At 42.5% G+C, this 19,567-nt stretch overlaps 3 protein-coding genes across 3 annotated transcripts; 2 read left to right on the forward strand and 1 right to left on the reverse strand.

Annotated features, from left to right (window-relative positions):
- Positions 1–583: 583 nt before the first annotated feature.
- LOC135507425 (dynein light chain Tctex-type 1-like) lies at positions 584–1,823 on the reverse strand. The gene is made up of 5 exons (XM_064926967.1): positions 1,679–1,823; positions 1,342–1,383; positions 1,110–1,233; positions 916–993; positions 584–783 (listed from the first exon to the last, which is right to left on the reverse strand). The coding sequence occupies exons 1-5, from the start codon at positions 1,703–1,705 to the stop codon at positions 713–715; spliced, it is 342 nt and encodes a 113-aa protein (XP_064783039.1). The 5' UTR covers positions 1,706–1,823; the 3' UTR covers positions 584–712.
- Positions 1,824–6,429: 4,606 nt separating this feature from the next.
- Positions 6,430–15,540, forward strand: zmpste24 (zinc metallopeptidase, STE24 homolog). Its single transcript, XM_064928607.1, has 10 exons — positions 6,430–6,826; positions 7,674–7,820; positions 7,979–8,065; positions 8,162–8,278; positions 8,416–8,568; positions 8,722–8,863; positions 9,102–9,259; positions 9,620–9,724; positions 9,844–9,987; positions 10,812–15,540. Exons 1-10 carry the CDS (start codon positions 6,722–6,724, stop codon positions 11,034–11,036), a joined length of 1,383 nt encoding a protein of 460 aa, XP_064784679.1. The 5' UTR covers positions 6,430–6,721; the 3' UTR covers positions 11,037–15,540.
- Positions 15,541–17,474: 1,934 nt separating this feature from the next.
- Positions 17,475–19,424, forward strand: atp5if1b (ATP synthase inhibitory factor subunit 1b). The gene is made up of 3 exons (XM_064928608.1): positions 17,475–17,622; positions 18,824–18,936; positions 19,138–19,424. The coding sequence occupies exons 1-3, from the start codon at positions 17,554–17,556 to the stop codon at positions 19,277–19,279; spliced, it is 324 nt and encodes a 107-aa protein (XP_064784680.1). The 5' UTR covers positions 17,475–17,553; the 3' UTR covers positions 19,280–19,424.
- Positions 19,425–19,567: the final 143 nt, after the last annotated feature.

Below are 19,567 nucleotides of genomic sequence, written 5' to 3' on the forward strand. Positions count from 1 at the left end.
CCTGAACTTTTCCAGGTTGAAGTAATTGGTGGCTTGGTAAACTGGGCTCCCGAGTGGCGCAGCGGTCTAAGGCGCTGCATCTCCGTGTAAGAGGCGGCACTACAGTCCCTGGTTTGAATCCAGGCTGTATCGCATCCAGCCGTGATTGGGAGTCCCATAGGGCGGCGCACAATTGGCCCAGGGTTGTCCGGGGTAGGCCGTCATTGTAAATTAGAATTTGTTCTTAAGTGACTTGCCTAGTTAAAAAAAACTATTTCAACTATGTTTTCAGATGCACAAACACTGGTTAGTGTGGTAGGAACAGGACCAAAACAAGGGAGAAGTTGAGTCTTAAACGTCAATACTCTTAGTTGATGTGTAAATTGACCCACTTTATTCATATCGCTGAGACTATCTTTTAAGGTATATTTATAAAAAGGCATATCAGTGGTATTAAACTGTTCATTATTCAGTGATTTTTAAATCTGCAATGATCAGTTTGCAATAATGTGCAGTCATCATTTGGGAAGAAAGGAGAAAAAATATATATTTTTAACTGTTATTGCAGTTTGTTGAACTTAGCTAAACCGCTTAACGTGATAAGGAATAAGACGGGTGTATTCAATGATTGACCAGTTGTGTTCAAAACCAAGGGCTACATTTATTAGACTGGTTTCACTAGGGTTGGGAAAATGTCTGATTACAAAACAGGGGAAGATGGTGATTGTTCAAGTCAGACAGCCAACCCAAAGACACAGACTATACAGTACGTGGTTTTGTTCTCCCATCTCACCGTACAGCTTCCTGGAAGAGAAACAAACACAGATTGTGATAGTTCCCATTCCAACATTCTACAGATTATGAAAAACCATTGTGGGCCTCTGCTGTTACTTAGCTTTGTAGACACTGTCTGCAAAACATTGTTATGATGCTTACTGTCCATAGTGTTGTCCCAGAAGCAAGAGCTGGCAGTGTGCAGGCCTGCTCCATTTTTCTGCAGTATGATGCAAGTCACTAATGATGAACACAGTAAAGATGCGTAAATCATTACTTGATTTTGTTGGGTCCTTTCATTGCCATACTTTTACATTTTACAAATGTACTGTACACAACATAACAAGAAGGGTTACCTATGTATTTAAAGGGTTTTCCTAGTTTGGACAGTTGATTCAGACTTGTTTCCACCACACTGGATGTCCATTGGTTAATTCGATTTTGTTGATAGGCACTGCTTCCAATAGTTGTCTCCACAGTCTTAAGTATTTATTTCCGTTAACACTGACATGTCAATCACCACTTGTTTTGGAAATTGCAAATACATTTTATGATTGTAGTAATATCACCAATTGCGCAAATACTTACATCTTTTATGATTGTAGTTATATCATCAACGACAAATGCAGTCTGAAAAGCGAGTGAAAATATTTTTTTCGAGCTAGGAAAGTAACATTTGCAGCACGACATTTGGTGTTTTTGTCTCTTGTTTTATTTCCCACATGCAGTATATAGCCACCGGATTTTAGAGGTAAATTTATCTGGCCCGCTCAAATAATAGACATAACGTCACAGCAAGATAATGTAGGAAATGTGATACAATGCAACAAAACAAAAAAAAGATACAATGCAACAATATAGGCCGGGAAAAAACTCAAATGTTTCCCGAAGATAATTTAATGTCGCGTTTTTTCTTTAAACCTACCTCTTCGGATAATTGAAATTCGTCCATGGTCCCGTGGCGTACGAACGTTTTAGATGGTTGCTATAGGGACCTCCAAACAAATATGTCAACGTCAAATCACGGGGACCTGAATCTGTGCAACAGAAATTCTGAGATGATTTGGTTTATTATTATTTCCGCATATTGTGTCAGTTGGATTTTATTTTCAATACCCATTTCTTTCTTTTATGTCTATGCCATATCCCGAATATTCAGAAACGGGACGTTTTAAATTGTCAGATATTTTCATTTATTTCTGGATAACATAGGCCTTAAACACATGTGTGGACATGATGTTAAGAAAAACACATTCAATGGAAATAATGGAAGGAATGTTGTGGAGAAAGACGCCTAATAAGGCCCTGTCATAATTATCTGCCGCGTTTGTGAAGTCATGCTATAGAATTACTAGAATCTCATTTTAGATGCTAGAATGTCGACCAATTTGTGGGAAATTCAATTGCGCCACCACACGTTTTATCAGTGCATTTCATCGATCTAGCCATTTAAAATGTCAAAACATTGATTGAAATGGATTGGATTGAAGGAGCTGAACCCCAATCATCTGAGTGGTCAAGGATACGTTGTGCATTAACGACAGGCTTCACTGGTAGCAACAGATTCAGACATGCAACTTTCAAAATGGTTGTCCCGTCGCCGCAGACTGTCTTTGAAGGATGGAAATGCTTCACAGCTTTATTTGTGGCTGCTCTCTCCTACCTGTGTTATATCTACTGGGACAGAATAGAACTTGCTTCACAGGTAAGTGTGGTCCTAACTCCTGTCTCATCTATCATCATCACCCACAGCACAGAAGACAATTCAATGTCTATTCATCGGTTGGTTCAACGGAATTTCCTTGAAATGACGTGTAAACAACGTTGATTCAACCAGTGTGTGCCCAGTGGGCATCACCACCACCATCGGAGTGGCAGTTGACTACTTCAAGCAGCTTGATGCTATGTTTAATCAAAATGAATTACCATTATTGAATGATTTAGCAGTCAAATGATCATGAAAGGAGGCCACAAACTAATTTCCTGTAACCAGCCACTCATTATCCCATGTTCATGTTTTGTCCGTTAATAGTTATGTGTTAATTTAAAATGTAATTATCCTTTTATAGGCTACTGATGTATTACATTCTCAACATTTTCATTAAGGCTGCCTGGACTTGGGTGACCAAATGTCCAGCTAGCTGGAAGAACTCAGGGGAGAATATGGAGCAGCGAAGGTCCAGTAAAAGACAGCAAAGCCCTCTGCTGATCAAAGTCAAGCGGCTAGAATTGAAAGTGACTGCTATGAAGAGAACCTTGATGAAGCATGGTTCACATCGAACCTCCCCATCTTGTTCCTCCCCACACTGCTCTCAACACATTCTCCAGACCAAGGGCTCTGTACACGCCAACAGCTCTTCACACTGGGAGAGTGCTGCATAGGTCATAAAGATAACATGGACTCTGCTCCAAAGGAGAAATTTAAATGGTTATTTCATTGACCCTGCAGTTTAGACTGCAGGACACCTATGTGCATACAGCATTTCATTGGCATGAGAAAACACTTTCTAAATATATTTTCTTTCAATAATATCTCTGCTATCTCTTTCATTCTTGGACTAACAAAATTATAGGAACCACTTAAAATGGCCAAGTAATCGGTCATACAGCCGTACTACAACAAATACATTGGATAAATCTCTAGTTTCTTGAAATCAATGCCTTCCCACAGGAGATTATTACTGATTATCTGTAATGTTCATAGCATGGAATAAATCCAAAATAGGTTTACCTACTCAGTTGACTTGGTTTATCAAGCTCATAATCATGTTACTTTCCAAATGACTTTGTTTTCAGTCATTTTACATTCATGGTATTATTATATATATATATTTATATAAATGTATTTATTAGCATGTGTAAAGTAAGAAGATAAAATGTAATCACAACGCCATTAGTTGCTTTAATAATACACTTTTGCCACCCTCCCCATGAGTTGTATATACACATGTACAGTACCAAAAAAGGTACTGGAAAAAAATCTGACAAACATATAAACATGTCACTCATTATTATGAGGACTGTTTCGCTAGCACAGACTGGAATATACTCAGAGATTCATCCAATGGCGTTGAGTGGTATACCACATCAGTCACTGGCTTCATTAATAAGTGACAATGTCGTCCCCACATTGACTGTACGTACATATCCCAACAGGAAGCCATGGATTACAGGCAACATCTGCACTGAGCTTAAGGCTAGAGGTGCTGCTTTCAAGGAGTGGAACACAAATCCGGACTCATCAGAAATCCAGCTAAGCCCACCGACGAACCATCAAACAGGCAATCGTCAATACAAGACTAAGATTGAATCCTTCAGCACTGGCTCTGGCTCTGCTCGGATGTGGCAGGGCTTGCAAAATATCACAGATCACAAAGGGAAACCCAGCCACGGGCTGCCCAGTGATGCGAGTCTACCAGACCAGCTAAATGTCTTCTATACTCGCTTTGAAGCAACCAACCCTGAACCATGCATGAGAGCACCAGTAATTCCGAATGACTGTCTGATCACGGTCTCTGTAGCCGATGTGAGGCTGACGGATTACCAGGACACATACTCAGAGCATACGCTGACCAGCTGGCAAGTATGATATTTTTTGTTGTTGTATCTGACCCCCTTTTTCTCCCCAACGAGCTCGGGAGGCGAAGGTCAAATCAGTGTCCTCTGAAACATGATCCGCCAAACCGCACTTCTGAACACCCACCAGCTAAACCCGGAAGCCAGCCGCACCAATGTGTCGGAGGAAAGACTGTTCAACTGATGACCGAGGTCAGCTTGCAGGTGCCCAGCGCACCACAAGGAGTCACTAGAGCTCGATGAGCCAAGTAAAGCCCACCCGGCCAAACCATCCCCTAACCTGGATGATGCTGGGCCAATTATGTGCCGCCCTATGGGACTCCCAGTCACGGCCGGTTGTGATATAGCCGGGATCGAACCCGGGTCTGTAGTGATGCGATGCAGTGCCTTAGACCGCTGCGCCACTTCGGAGGCCCTGCACTGACATTTTCAACAACTCCCTGACCCTTTTTCAAGCAGACCACCACAGTCCCTGTGCCCAAGAATGCCAAGGTAAACGGCCTAATTGACTACTTCCCCGTAGCACTTACATCTGTAGCCTTGAAATTATTTCAAAGGCTGGTCATGGCTCACATCAACACCATCATCTCAGAAACCCTGGACCCACTCCAATTCGCATACCGACCCAACAGATGACGCAGTCTCTATTGCACTCCACACTGCCCTTTCACACTTGGACAAAAGGTACACCTACATGAGAATACTGTTCATTGACTATAGCTTAGCGTTCAACACCATAGTGCCCTCCAAGCTCATCACTATGCTAAGGACCGTGGGACTGAACATCTCCCTCTGCAACTGGATCCTGGACTTCTGGAAGGGCCTCCCTCAGGTGGTAAGGGTAGGCAACAACACATCCGCCACGCTGACCCTCAACATGGGGGCCCCTCAGGGGTGCGTGCTTAATCCCCTCCTGTTCTCCCTGTTCACCTACGACTGCGTGGCCACGCACAATTCCAACACCATCATTACGTTTGCAGACGACACTATGGTGGTAAGACTGATCAATGACACTGCCGATAGGGAGGAGCTCAGAGGTCTGGCAATGTGGTGCAGGGCAACAACCCCTCCCTCAACGTGAACAAGACAAAGGAGCTGAACGTGGACTACAGGAAAGGAGGGCCGAGCATGCCACCATTCACATCTACGGGGCTGTAGTGGAGCGGGTCGAGAGCTTTAAGTTCCTTGGTGTCAACATAACTAAGGACCTATCATGGTCCAAACACACCAAGACAGTAATGAAGAGGGCATGGCAATGCCTATTCCTCCTCAGGAGGCTGAAAAGATTTGTCATGGGACCTCAAAAGTTATACATCTGTACCATCGAGAGCATCCTGAGTGGTTGCATCACCGCTTGGTACGGTAACTACTTGGCATCCGACCGCAAGGCGCTACAGAAGATACTGGGTACGGCCCATTACATCACAGTGGCCGATCTTCCTGCCATCCAGTACCTCTATATCAGGTGGTGTCAGAGGAAGGCCCTAAAAATTGTCAAAGACTCCAGCCACCCACAGACTGTTCTCTGCTACCGCACAGCAAGCAGTACTGGAGTGCCAAGTCTGGAACCAAAAGGCTTCTTAACAGCTTCTACACCCAAGCCATAAGACTGCTGAACGGTTAATCAAATGACTATTTGCATTGTTTTATTATAATTTATTCTTATTTCTTGCACTGACTCTCTTGCACAGGCTCGATGTATAGTCACTGGACTCTAACCACACACATACTACACTGACACTCCCACACACACACACAAAACACACACACACACATGCATTTTGAGGAGTATTTATGTCTGTAATAAAGCCCTTTAGTGGGGAAAACAAATTATGTTTGCCTGGGCCTGGCCCTGGCCCACCAGTGGTTGGGCCTGGCTGCCAAGTGGGTGGGCATATGCCCTCCCAGACCCACCCATGGCTGCACCCCTGACCAGTCATGTGAAATCCATAGCTTAGGGCCTAATTTATTTAAATGGTCTGATTTCCTTAAATTGTTACGTTCATATTTTTGTTCAGTATATTTTGAGAGATAATACAGTGACCATGGAACCTTAGTTATTCAGACGACTGGTTCAGTTTCACTGGGAACAAAATTAACTGCTGCACTGACATTTAGCATGGCAACCGCCGTTAAACGTTATCGAAGAAGAACATTTAGTATGAATGGAAACTGGATGCGAATGAGCTTGCTATCATTTTGAGTGGACCGGTGAATGCTAGTCAATTTAATCTGGGGATATAAACCATACTAAGTTATTTAAATATAAACAGTTGTATCTTCTGAATAAAGACTGGAAGGCGTGTGAACGGGCGGCTGTTCAACCAGTGAGTCCAACTAGCAACACATGCTAGCTTGCTAACTTTAAATAGAGACCAAGGCCAGAATAAAGATGGAAACAATACTTAACCTACCAATCGAAAATAAGATATTTTATGCTGTTCTGGTGTTCTCGTGGACGGTGTATCTATGGGAGGCCTACCTTTCCTACAGACAGGTAATTGTTGAACTTTACTTAGTTTCGTAACGGTCATCTTTGTCAATAAGAAGGCTTTCTTTACTGCATTTCAATGCTTGCTCGCTAGCCGTATGCTGACTCTTTTCATTATTGTTTGTCTACAATATTTTACCAAGAACAAAGCTGATTTCGGGAGTGACGTCGTCTTTGTACTGTGCAATTCCATTGTAACAGAATTACGCTGCGACAGGTTTTTCGCTCGAAAATGTATTCTAAACTGGGCTCTCGTGGCGCAGCGATCTAACGCACTGCATCGCAGTGCTTGAGGCGTCACTACAGACACCCTGGTTCGAATTCAGACTGTATCACAGCCGGCCGTGGTTTGGAGTCTCATAGGGCAGCACACAATTGGCCCGGCGTCGGCCGGGTTTGACCGGTGTAGCCCGTCATAAGAATTATCTGACTGACCTGCCAAGTTAAATAAAATAAACCATCCAACTCTATCCACAAGAACTACTTTTAACAATTTCCCCAATTTTTTTTTTTTTTTTTACAGAAATAAGTTTTTACATACAACGTTTGGTAACATAATACAACTGAGGGTGATATTACCTTTAATTCTGTTACCAAACTTTGCATCTGCAGTTTTTCCAGTAAATGTTATTTTATTTACTGTGTCAATTGTTTAAAGTACTCATTGTGAGTAGATTTATATGGTTTGTTAAACTTTGAAATCGATGTTTTTTGTTTGGTGTAATTCCGCAAACATGGAATTGCCCTACTGCAACTCGAGGTCCCACTAATCATTCTGTAACATGGACAGTTCTTTTTTTGATTAGCTGAGTTGTATATAAAAACATGTCTAAGTGTCTCTTCTAACACCCAGCGGAGAATATACAGGTTGACCATGCACGTACCACAAGAGTTGGGGAAGATCATGGACACAGACACCTTTGAGAAGTCACGTCTTTATCAACTGGACAAGAGCAACTTCAGTTTCTGGTCTGGACTGTATTCAGAAACTGAGGGGACGGTGGGTACAACTAAAATATCCATTGATTTGTTAGGACCTACTCTGCTATATTACAACCTAGTTGTCAACCTCAATTTATCTGCTGACAGAGAGTATCACCTCCACACAGAGGGCATTTCATTTTTTCCCCAATATAACACTGCTGTGTTCTCTCATAGCTGATCCTGCTGTTTGGCGGAATCCCTTTCGTTTGGAAAGTTGCTGGGACAGTGACTGCTCGTTTTGGATTGGGTCCAGAGTATGAGGTGTGTGCATGGTCCACGGTTAAAATAGGCAGTCCAGTATTACAAATGTTTTGGCAATTTTCTTGAATCATTCCATGGCTCTGTCTTTTCTTTTAGATCTTCCAGTCTCTTTCGTTTCTGATACTAGCAACCCTGTTCAGTGCATTCACTGGTCTTCCCTGGAGTATCTACAACACCTTTGTTATTGAGGAGAAGCATGGCTTCAACCAGCAGGTAGACTGTCAACTCTCTGAGGACATTCTTATTATACAGACAGTTTCCTAGATTGAATCAATTACACTTTTTTTTCACTGGCATGGTTTGTAACACCGTTTATTTGTTTTTGTTGTTGTCTATGGTCCTCCTTCCAGACGCTGGGGTTCTTCCTAAAGGATGCTGTAAAGAAGTTTATTGTGACCCAGTGTATCTTGTTGCCTGTGACCTCACTGCTCCTCTACATCATCAAGATTGGTGGAGACTTCTTCTTCATCTACGCCTGGCTCTTCACACTGGGTGTCTCGCTTGTCAGTCCTTTCACCTCGTAACTGGCTGGATGGGAATATTCAAACAACAGTTGTTTAGGCTCTGGGGAGGAATTAATGGAGCTTAACTAATATCCAATATATCCTACTAGATTACAAATGTATTTCTTTCTGGTCGTTCCTTCTCTCTCCAAGGTTCTGGTGACCATCTATGCGGACTACATTGCGCCCCTATTTGACAAGTTCACCCCTTTGCCAGAGGGTGAGCTGAAGGAAGAGATTGAAAGCATGTCGAAGTCTATCAGTTTCCCTCTCACTAAGGTCTATGTTGTAGAAGGTAATAACTTGTTTTGTCCCAAAGATGTAACACCTTAGACTTTATCCGTAATTGTTTAACATCAGAGGAGAGCAAGGCATAATGGGAGCTACTCTGCAGCTTGACCGTGTGTTCGTCTCAACTGTGTGTGGTGATGTGTGGGGGTTGAAAACATAGCAGAAACACCTTTCCGATGTTCGCTGTTACTTATGGACTATAAAGTTGTATTGGAATGATCCATTTTGACCTACTCTTCCAGGTTCCAAGCGTTCCTCTCACAGTAACGCTTACTTCTATGGGTTCTTCAAGAACAAGCGCATAGTGTTGTTCGACACCCTGCTGGAGGACTACTCTCCCCTCAACAAGGAAGGCGAGCCAGAGACTGACACACTAACCGAGGACAAATCCAAGCTCAAGGTCAGACTTACTCGGTTACGCAGAGAACTTGGTGTCAAAATGTTATAAATATAAAATATTGAAAAAAGATTCAGGAAGGAAACTTGATTCCATTCAATAATATTTATTGCAGAAGCAAGCTTCTTCTTCAAAGGTCTCCAGTATTACTGAGCAACACTTCGGCCATACATACCATTCCTGTAGTCTTGGTTAGAGCACTGCCAGCACATAACAACTTTCATGTTATACATCTAATTTGTTGTGGTGGTCCTATCATAGAAACGTAACATGGTGTACTAGAAGTTGTAGTCAATATTTCATGCATCATTCTTTTAAAAATCAAACCAGGTATGTTAACGTTTTTTTTGTTTTTTTTTCCAGAACAAGAAGCAAGGCTGCAACAATCCAGAGGTCTTGGCGGTGTTGGGCCATGAGCTGGGCCATTGGAAGTTGGGCCACACTGTGAAAAACATAGTAATCAGTCAGGTTTGTTTGGGAATTCCCTTGATATGCATCTGCACGTCACCTCTATACCAATAGGCCACTTTCATGTTGATGCAGAAATGTCATCGATACAATTTTCTCCCCTGCCTCTGTCCTTGCAGATGAACTCCTTCCTGTGCTTCTTCCTCTTTGCTGTGCTAATTGGACAGAAGGAGCTGTTCATGGCCTTTGGTTTCTATAACAGCCAGCCCACTTTGATTGGGTTGATGATCATATTCCAGTTCATCTTCTCCCCATACAATGAGGTGAGTGACTCCATCTCCTAAACAATGCATTTACACTTGAGTGGACAAAACATTAATACCATCTTCCTAATACTCAGATGCATCCCCCTTCTGTCTTCAGAACAGACTCAATTTGTCAGGGCATGCTCTACAAGGTGTCGAAAGCGTTCCACAGGAATGCTGGCCCATGATGACTCCAATGCTTCCCACAGTTGTCAAGTTGGCTGAATGTCCTTTGGGTGGTAGATCATTGATACACACAGGAAATTGTTGAGAGTGAAAAACCCAGCAGCGTTGCAGTTCTTGACTCATACCGGTGCATCTGGCACCTACTACCGTACCCCTTTCAAAGGCATTTAAGTGTTTTGTCTTCCCTGTACACCCTCTGAATGGCACAAAGACACAATCCATGTCTTAAGGCTTAAAAATAATTATTTAACCTGTCTCCTCCCCTTCATCTACACTGATTTTGATGTGGATTTAACAAGTGACATCAATAAGGGATTATTGCTTTCACCTGGCCAGTCTGTCATGGGAAGAGCATGTGTTCTTAATGTTTTGTACACTCTGTGTATATGTGACCTTTTAATACACTTCAGTGGAGGCCTTATCTGTTGGCCCTACAGTGCTTTGGCAGCTATTCTCATTGTGTGCAGTGTTTGTTTGGTGAAAATACCTTCAGCATACTAGTAGTAAATATTGGCCAAAGAAATATACATCTAAAGCTACAATATATTTCTTAACTCCGCTTAAACAGAAAGTGTTTTTGAGATGGCGATTTAGCAGATGAGTACCTGCTACAGCCCGCTGAGGAAAACTGACATTTCTCCCATTCTTACCTCCAGGTCCTGTCCTTCTGTCTGACTGTCCTGAGCCGCAGGTTTGAGTTCCAGGCGGACTCCTTTGCGCGGGGTATGGGTCGAGCCTCGGAGCTCTGCTCTGCACTCATCAAGCTCAACAAAGACAACCTGGGCTTCCCTGTGGCTGACTGGCTCTTTTCCATGTGGCACTACTCCCACCCTCCCCTCCTGGAGCGCCTACGGGCCCTGGGAAGCACCAAGCAGGACTGACGAGTCCCAAAAGGAGAGCCACGCCTGCTGCCTCTCCCAAAGGGTCTCCACATGCCTCTTCTGGCACTCTGATGTAGTCTCCCCTATTTTCCTCTCTGTTTCCCTATTTTTGTTCTCCTTTATCCTTGCCATTATGTTCCTTTTTTGGTTAAATTTTTTTCCCAGTTTCAAACTTGCACAATACCAAAAGTTTTCAGAAATCTAGTGTGAGACCAGATCTATCAGCTATGCTTATTCTAGGTGTAATGTGGTTAAGAATGTCAAGCTAGCTGTGAGCTTATGGTACATGTTGCCGATGGAGCTATCGATTTATACATTTTCCAGATAGCTCAAACGGTTGGTAAGTTGTCAAGGAGAGCGGTCACATGTGCTAGCCAGGCATAGGTCCTGAGTTCGAGCTCAGTGCGAGCTGAATCGGGAGGAACCTGTACTCACTAAGCAAGCAGCGTGACGTCCGTAACATAGGCAAACATGAACATACAATACCATTGTGGGCATAAATAATTACCCGAACATTTTTTGTTTAAGCACGTGCCACTAGTACATGTCACATTGATCAAGGATTTCTCATATTTCAGCAAGGTTTACATTTTTACTGAAGGTTTATTTGAATTTCGTTTACTCCCCTAAGAATTTGTCATTCCAAATGTTTTCTCATAAAACCTTGTTGTACAATAGTGGAACTGTCCCTGGCCAGTAGGGGTGGAACTGTCCCTGGCCAGTAGGGGTGGAACTGTCCCTGGCCAGTAGGGGTGGAACTGTCCCTGGCCAGTAGGGGTGGAACTGTCCCTGGCCAGTAGGGGTGGAACTGTCCCTGGCCAGTAGGGGTGGAACTGTCCCTGGCCAGTAGGGGTGGAACTGTCCCTGGCCAGTAGGGGTGGAACTGTCCCTGGCCAGTAGGGGTGGAACTGTCCCTGGCCAGTAGGGGTGGAACTGTCCCTGGCCAGTAGGGGTGGAACTATCCCTGGCCAGTAGGGGTGGAACTATCCCTATCCAATCCATTTTAGGAGGGGGTTGAGAAAAAAATCTCAGTAGTATCAATAGGATGTACAGCGAATGGGCCATCAATTTATTATTAGTAGTATATCCTGCTGGTCGATTGGCTCCATCTACAACTGTTTATTATGAGAGGTGTGTGTGAACACTGGAACTTTAAAAGATACACACCATTTCAGATTTAGTCAAGACTATGCTTAAGATGGATCGTTGTTGAAGTTATACAGGTAACTGCCAAAGTAATGAAACACTTGAGGAAATTAGAGATACAAAGTATATTGAAAGCACGTGCTTCCACACTGGTGTGGTTTCTAAGTTAATTAAGCAATTAACATCCCATCGTGCTTAGGGTCATGTATAAAAACCATGACAATGCCCCCATAGGATGACGATGCCCCTATCCACGGGGCATGAGTGGTCAAATAAAATTATATTTGACACATGCGCCGAATACAATAGATGTAGAGGTTACCATGAAATGCTTATTTACAAGCCCTTAACCAACAATGCAGAGTAAGAGGGGGAGGACAATGTAAATAGTCTGGGTAGCCATTTGATTAGATGTCCAGGAGTCTTATGGCTTGGGGGTAGAAGCTGTTTAGAAGCCTCTTGGACCTAGACTTGGTGCTCCGGTACCGCTTGCCGTACTGTAACAGAGAGAACAGTCTATGACTAGGGTGGCTGGAGTCTTTGACAATTTTTAGGGCCTTCCTCTGACACCGCCTGGTATAGAGTTCCTGGATGGCAGGAAGCTTGGCCAATAACACAACCCTCTGTAGTGCCTTGCGGTCGGAAGCCGAGCGGTTACCATACCAGACAGTGATGCAAACAGTCAGGATGCTCTCGGTGGGGCAGCTGTAGAACCTTTTGAGGATATTAGGACCCATGCCAAATCTTCTCGGTCTCCTGAGGGGGAAGAGGTTTCGCCGTGCCCTCTTCACAACTGTCTTGGTGTGCTTGGACCATGTTTGATGTAATATGTAAACTCAGCAAAAAAAGAAATGTCCTCTCACTGTCAACTGCGTTTATTTTCAGCAAACTTAAAATGTGTAAATATATGTATGAACATAAGATTTAACAACGGAGACATGTTCCTGAACAAAGGGAGGGGGTCAAAATCAAAAGTCACTATCTGATGTGGCCACCAGCTGCATTAAGTACTGCAGTGCATCTCTTCCTCATGGACTGCACCAGATTTGTCAGTTCTTGCTGTGAGATGTTACCCCACTCTTCCACCAAGGCACCTGCACGTTCCCGGACATTTCTGGGGGGGAATGGCTCAAGCCCTCAACCCTCCGATCCAACAGGTCCCAGACATGCTAAATGGGATTGAGATCCGGGCTCTTCGCCGGCCATGGCAGAACACTGATATTCCTGTCTTGCAGGATATCACGCACAGAACAACCAGTATGGCTGGTGGCATTGTCACGCTGAAGGGTCATGTCAGGATGAGCCTGCAGGAAGGGTACTACATGAGGGAGGAGGATGTAACACACAGTGTTGAGATTGCCTGCAATGACAACAAGCTCAGTCTGATGATGCTGTGACACACCGCCCCAGAACATTTATTTGACCTTTATTTTACTAGGCAAGTCAGTTAAGAACAAATTCTTATTTTCAATGACGGCCTAGGAACAGTGGGTTAACTGCCTTGTTCAGGGGCAGAATTACAGGTTTTTGCCTTGTCAGCTCGGGGATTCGATCTTGCTAACTTTTGGTTCCTAGTCCAACGCTTTAACCACTAGGCTACCTGCCGCCCCGTGACAGACCCTCCACCTCCAAATCGATTCCACTCCAGGGTATAGCTCTCGGTGTAACGCTCATTCCTTCGACGATAAACACGAATCCGACCATCACCCCTGGTGAGACAAAACCACGATTTGTCAGTGAAGAGCACTTTTTGCCATTCCTGTCTGGTCCAGCGACGTTGGGTTTGTGCCCATAGGCGACGTTGTTGCCGGTGAGGATCTGCCTGACAACAGGCCAACAAACCCTCAGTCCAGCCTCTCTCAGCCTATTGCAGACCGTCTGAGCACTGATGGAGGGATTGTGCGTTCCTGGTGTAACTCGGGAAGATGTTGTTGCCATCCTGCACCTGTCCCGCAGGTGTGATGCTCGAATGTACTGATCCTGTGCAGGTGTTGTTACACGTGGTCTGTCACTGCGAGGACGATCAGCTGTCCGTCATGTTTCCCTGTAGCGCTGTCTTAGGCGCATCTCACAGTATGGACATTGCAATTTATTGCCCTGGCCACATCTGCAGTCCTCATGCCTCCTTGCAGCATACCAAAGGCACATTCACGCAGATGAGCAGGGACCCTGGGTGTCTTTCTTCTGGTGTTTTTCAGAGTCGTAGAAAGGCCTTTTTAGTGGCCTAAGTTTTCATAACTGACCTTAATTGCCTACCGTCTGTAAGTTGTTACTCTCTTAACGACCGTTTCAAAGGTGCATGTTCATTAATTGTTTATGGTTCATTGAACAAGCATGGGAAACTGTGTTTAAACCCTTTACAATGAAGATTTGTGAAGTTATTTGGATTTTTAAGAATTACCTTTGAAAGACAGGGTCCTGAAAAAGGGACTTATTTTTTTGCTGAGTTTAGGTAAGGGTAAAGTGACTTCATAGATAATAAACAGCGAGTAGCAGCAGCGTAAAAAAGGGGCTCAATTACAATAGTCCGGGTAGCCTTTTGATTAACTGTTCAGTAGTTTAATGGCTTAGGTGTAGTAGTTGTTAAGGAGCCTTTTGGACCTAGACTTGGCTTGATGAGCATGAACTATGTAAACCACAGGCCGTCTTGTCACCAGATCTCAACCCAATTGAACACTTGTGGCAGATTCTGGATCAGGCGTCTGAGACAGTGTTTTCCACCACCATTGAAACACCCAATTTATGGAATTTCTTGTGGAATAATGGTATTGCGTCCCTCCAATAGAGTTCCAGATACTTGTAGAAGCTATGTCAAAGTGAATTTAAGCTGTTCTGGCAGCTCATTGTAGCCCAACACCCTATTAAGACACTTTGTTGGTGTTTCCTTTATTTTGGCAGTTACCTGTATTAAGGTTTGAGTGCATGTGACTTCCGAGGGATCTGTCACTTGTGGTGAAAGTTTTATTAGTTTTTAACATTAGTTTTTAAGTAATACTTGGGCCAATGATGGACCAAAGGAATTTTCAATTTAGGTTAAATTTCCTAATTTCTTTTTACAACACTTTCTATTTTTTTATGCACTTTTAATGGTCTGAGCATACTATACTTGTAAATCATTGAATAGCTTAATGGCAAAGGGAGAAAAAAGTGAATACATTTGTAATATATGTATGTGGTTTGGACTCCTGTTAATGTATTTTTTCTTCTTCTGGTGCCTGTGTGTGTGAGTTGTGATAGTGAACCCAGTTTTGACTGAGGAGGGGGGGGGGGACCTACATCAGATGAATCAAGTGTTTGGTTTGTTATAGGACTTTTCTTGCAGCATTGTGAATAAAGTCCTTCACAGCAGCTGCCTTTTCCTATTTGTGTCGCAGCCTTTTTATGGGTAGTGAGAGTCACATATAGTGACATGCACTACTGCACTAACTGTAATATAGCCCATTTGTATAGTCATATCGCTGGAAACTTGGTCTGATCTTTTCATATTATTGTGTATGTAAATTTGAGACACTCATTTAGGCTGTTCGTTGGTATTTATTTGTGGATGTCCATCATCCATTTTGTGTGATGTGTTACGAATTACATTTCGTATGATATGTTATGAATTTTCAAACCGTGTGATATGTTATGAATTCTACCTAGGTGGCTAACGTTAGCTACGTTTTGGGTTAAGTTTAGGAGTTGGGGGAAGGGTTAGCTATAATGATTTGAACTTGAAACTTTTGGGTTGCTCGACATTTGCATTTTATGCCCACCCCGACCAACCACCCTACTTTTTATTAGTGACCATCTATCTTATGTAACCATGCCAAACGTAACATATCATACTAATGAGTATCCTGGATTTACATTTACTGTGTTATGTCTAGTCTATGAGACCAGGCTGAGGGTACATATTTTAACCCAATATCTTGTATAGTAAAGTAGATTATGGCTATCAAAACAATAATTATGTCTACACATATTAAGCATAGCCTGCATAAGGGACCAATTTAAAGTAAATTACAGACCACATAATCTCATTACTGACTTTAAAGTGGCAGTCAGCACCTGAAACAAAGTGTTCTCGATCCCCACATCTATTTCGGTAAAAAGCTGAGGGATGGGTTTGGAGAAATGTAACCTCTCTCAAAGGACTGGCCATACATTATATTAAATGTACAGTTTTAACCATGTTTTGAGGCTACATAGTGTTACATTTAGTTTGTTTACAAACATTAGAATTAAACAAACTTACATTTTGGGTTCTGATGCAGTACAACAGTTGAACTAAGCTTACGAGGCACAAGTTAATTCTTTAAGAATCAATGGGTACATCATTAATATACTTAAGGCCCAAAATTGCTGTAGCACCTGCTGATTGCCCTTTTAACTGACCACTTCTTACAGCATAAAACAAAGTTTTTTTTTTACACTGCCTCTAAAGTGTGATACTTGGAATGTTGGCCATGGAAAATGTCAGTTACCCAAACGATTTACTACTGGGTAAAGAGTCATGCATGGCTTTCCTGCATGCTTTCTGATGACTGAATTTGTATAATAGTAGGCTATAAATACAATCCCTTAATTTCGAAATAGAAAATGTAATTTTGAAATGTCAAATAGTTGTGGTGTAGGCCTACTGTGTGTTTGACAACATGCATATGTTGTCATCAAAGCCATAATTTAGCAGAAGTGCTCACAGTAGACGAATACAATCAACAAAAGGCCACCACGTAGGGCGCAGTCCATCGATATCAAACGGTCGAGCTATAGCGGTGTCATCAGAAAGGCAAAGCGAAGGAGTTTACTCCGCCCTGAAAGTAAATCATTTTTGTATGGAGATCAATGAGTGTCGAATTTGGTCAACAAAACATGTAATTGCTCATTTTCTAAGTGAAGCTTATTTTATCGAATATAAGTTGTGTATTGGTTAGGTTGTTATGGACGCACGTGGCATTTCGGCAACTTTGATAAAAAAACGACTTTATAAAATGGTCCCAACTGATCTTGCGTCATTCAGACGTCCTTCCATTTTGAGGACATGTATTTCCCTTGTAAAAGTGGTCACTCCTATCTTGTCAATATGATAAAACCTCTTTGGTATACTGTCCGTAATGAGACCGTACCATTACGCATAGGGGTGAACGTTTTTCAAATATAACTTGTTTGAGACCGATCACCATTTATTAAAACGTTCTTTCTGATAAAACCCCACTTTTCACAGATGATCATCTATTTCTCTGTATCTTATTGATCCTTCATAGAAAAATAAAGACTCAGTTCATACTCATCCACAAACACCCCCATTGTATTAAATGGTTAGGCCCTAATTTGGTTTATTTTGGTAGACAAGGGCAAACGGTCTAGTTTTAGTTGTTTTTGGGACGAAATGGCAAGGTTTTTGAGAGCTGATGTTAGGAGTCTCCTCACCACACAGCTAAGGATGGCATCTGACCAGGTAAAAACGCACCACATATGATTAGACCACCACGTTTAGCTGCTAATGCAGTCCAAAGTTAAAATGAAACGAGTGGTATTCAATTGTCAAGTGATTTCGCGATGGCCTTGGACAAGTTGTAATGCTCTTGTTACTATGTCAGTCAGTATGTTACAATGTTTAGCTGGTATTTGGAACGTTCTGCTACAAATTGTAACAAACGACTCTACTGACGCCGTTCTATGAAGATGAAATGGCTTTGTAAGCAGCTCAATCATACACTTTGGTCTAATGTGTGTGTGGAATTTGGTTGAATGCTTCCATCTATGAATGGTTATTGAAGCCAGTCTCTGACGCTGCAGTTGTTGCCCACAATGGTCAGTTTTTTTTTTAAAGGCAGTGTTTAGATTTTCTGGTCAATTCTGTTGGTCTTTTCAGTCAACATTAAAGCGGGGAAGTTTTTCATTGGAACATGAAAATTTAGTGTATGAATGATTTGAGGCTACATAGCCTAACACTTTGCAATGCAATGACATAGATTAGTGTTCCACGTGCAAAAAGCTCCCCACTTCAATATGTGCTTTAGCTCGTTCAGCTGCATGTCACGTGAGGGTAACCCATAGAGATGTATAAAGGACTCAACTTGGAAATAACAGTTTTAGCATGGACATTGCCATTGAAGGCGTCCACCATTTTAAAGTAGTAAACTGGGCTGGAATTTATATGGTTTGGGAGCAGAGAGTCAATGATCAGAGCATTGTCTTCTTCAAATAGGGTGCTATGAAATGATCTCCACTATGATACCAGCATCTAGTGGCCACAACATATGAATGACAAGATTTGATTCAGGACTCCAGCACTGCAGGTGGCGGTGAATCACTAATATTACCTTTGCACTTTTTTTCAAACAGAAAAATAATTGACTACTTTAAAATGGAGATAGCTCATTGTCACTGCCCATGCTGTCAGATGCCATAATGGCACAGATGCCAAGATTATACCTCTTTCTATCTCTGTGAGAACCCCTTACTTCTATATACTGTATGCTGATAACAGCCTAGCCTTTACCATTGTAAAATGAAAGCTTTATGCAATGTGAAGGTCATGTTTTTTTCTCTAACAAAAGTTGTGCATAACACAACAATCTCGTTCCTTAGTAGGACTATGTATATCTTGTTGTTCTTATATGTTCACCTGTTGATTAATCTTCTCCATGTACCAGCTGGGTGAGTTGGGCAAAGGTGCAGGGAAAGGAGGTGGCGGCGGAGGATCTGTCAGAGAGGCAGGAGGAGCTCTCGGAAAGAAACAGGCAGCAGAGGAGGAAATGTACTTCCGGTTAGTTGTGACTTACAGTTAGTTGTGACTTACAGTTAGTTGTGACTTACAGTATACTGTACGACCAATAGGTGGTAGACCTATTTTGTTTTCCTAAATTGACACTGTATATTTATTTATTGAGGCTTTGTGGCAGTCTGCCTGGCCTGTATTCATACTGTGTCCTCACTGTACCGAACACTTTCCAATCTCCCTCTACAGGCGTAAAGAGCAAGAACAGTTGGCTGCACTAAAGCAGCATCACCAAGAGGAGATTGACCACCACAAGAAGGAGATTTCGAGGCTGCAGAGTGAGATTGACCGTCACAAGGGAAAAATTAGGAAACTGAAGCATGATGACTGAGACTCACTCCATTAGAATAAAGGCCAGCGATTCTCTATTGCCAAATCCTAGTCATCACCTGCACTGTCTCTGGGCAGCTCTGTGTATATGTGATTGATTGTTCTGTATATGCTTGAGGTTATTAAACATTTATTTGAAATGGTTATTGTTTTGTCATGGTTATTGCTTTCAATTATTGTTTGTGGTAAAATTAAGATTTGAGATGTGGGGTGCCATTATGGAGGATGATTGTTTGCCACATGACAGAAGGATGATTACAGCTAGTGTAGTTGTACTGTCTAAATGGAT

Source organism: Oncorhynchus masou, chromosome 21 (genome assembly GCF_036934945.1).
Source record: "Oncorhynchus masou masou isolate Uvic2021 chromosome 21, UVic_Omas_1.1, whole genome shotgun sequence".
In the NCBI taxonomy this organism is placed as follows: domain Eukaryota; kingdom Metazoa; phylum Chordata; class Actinopteri; order Salmoniformes; family Salmonidae; genus Oncorhynchus; species Oncorhynchus masou.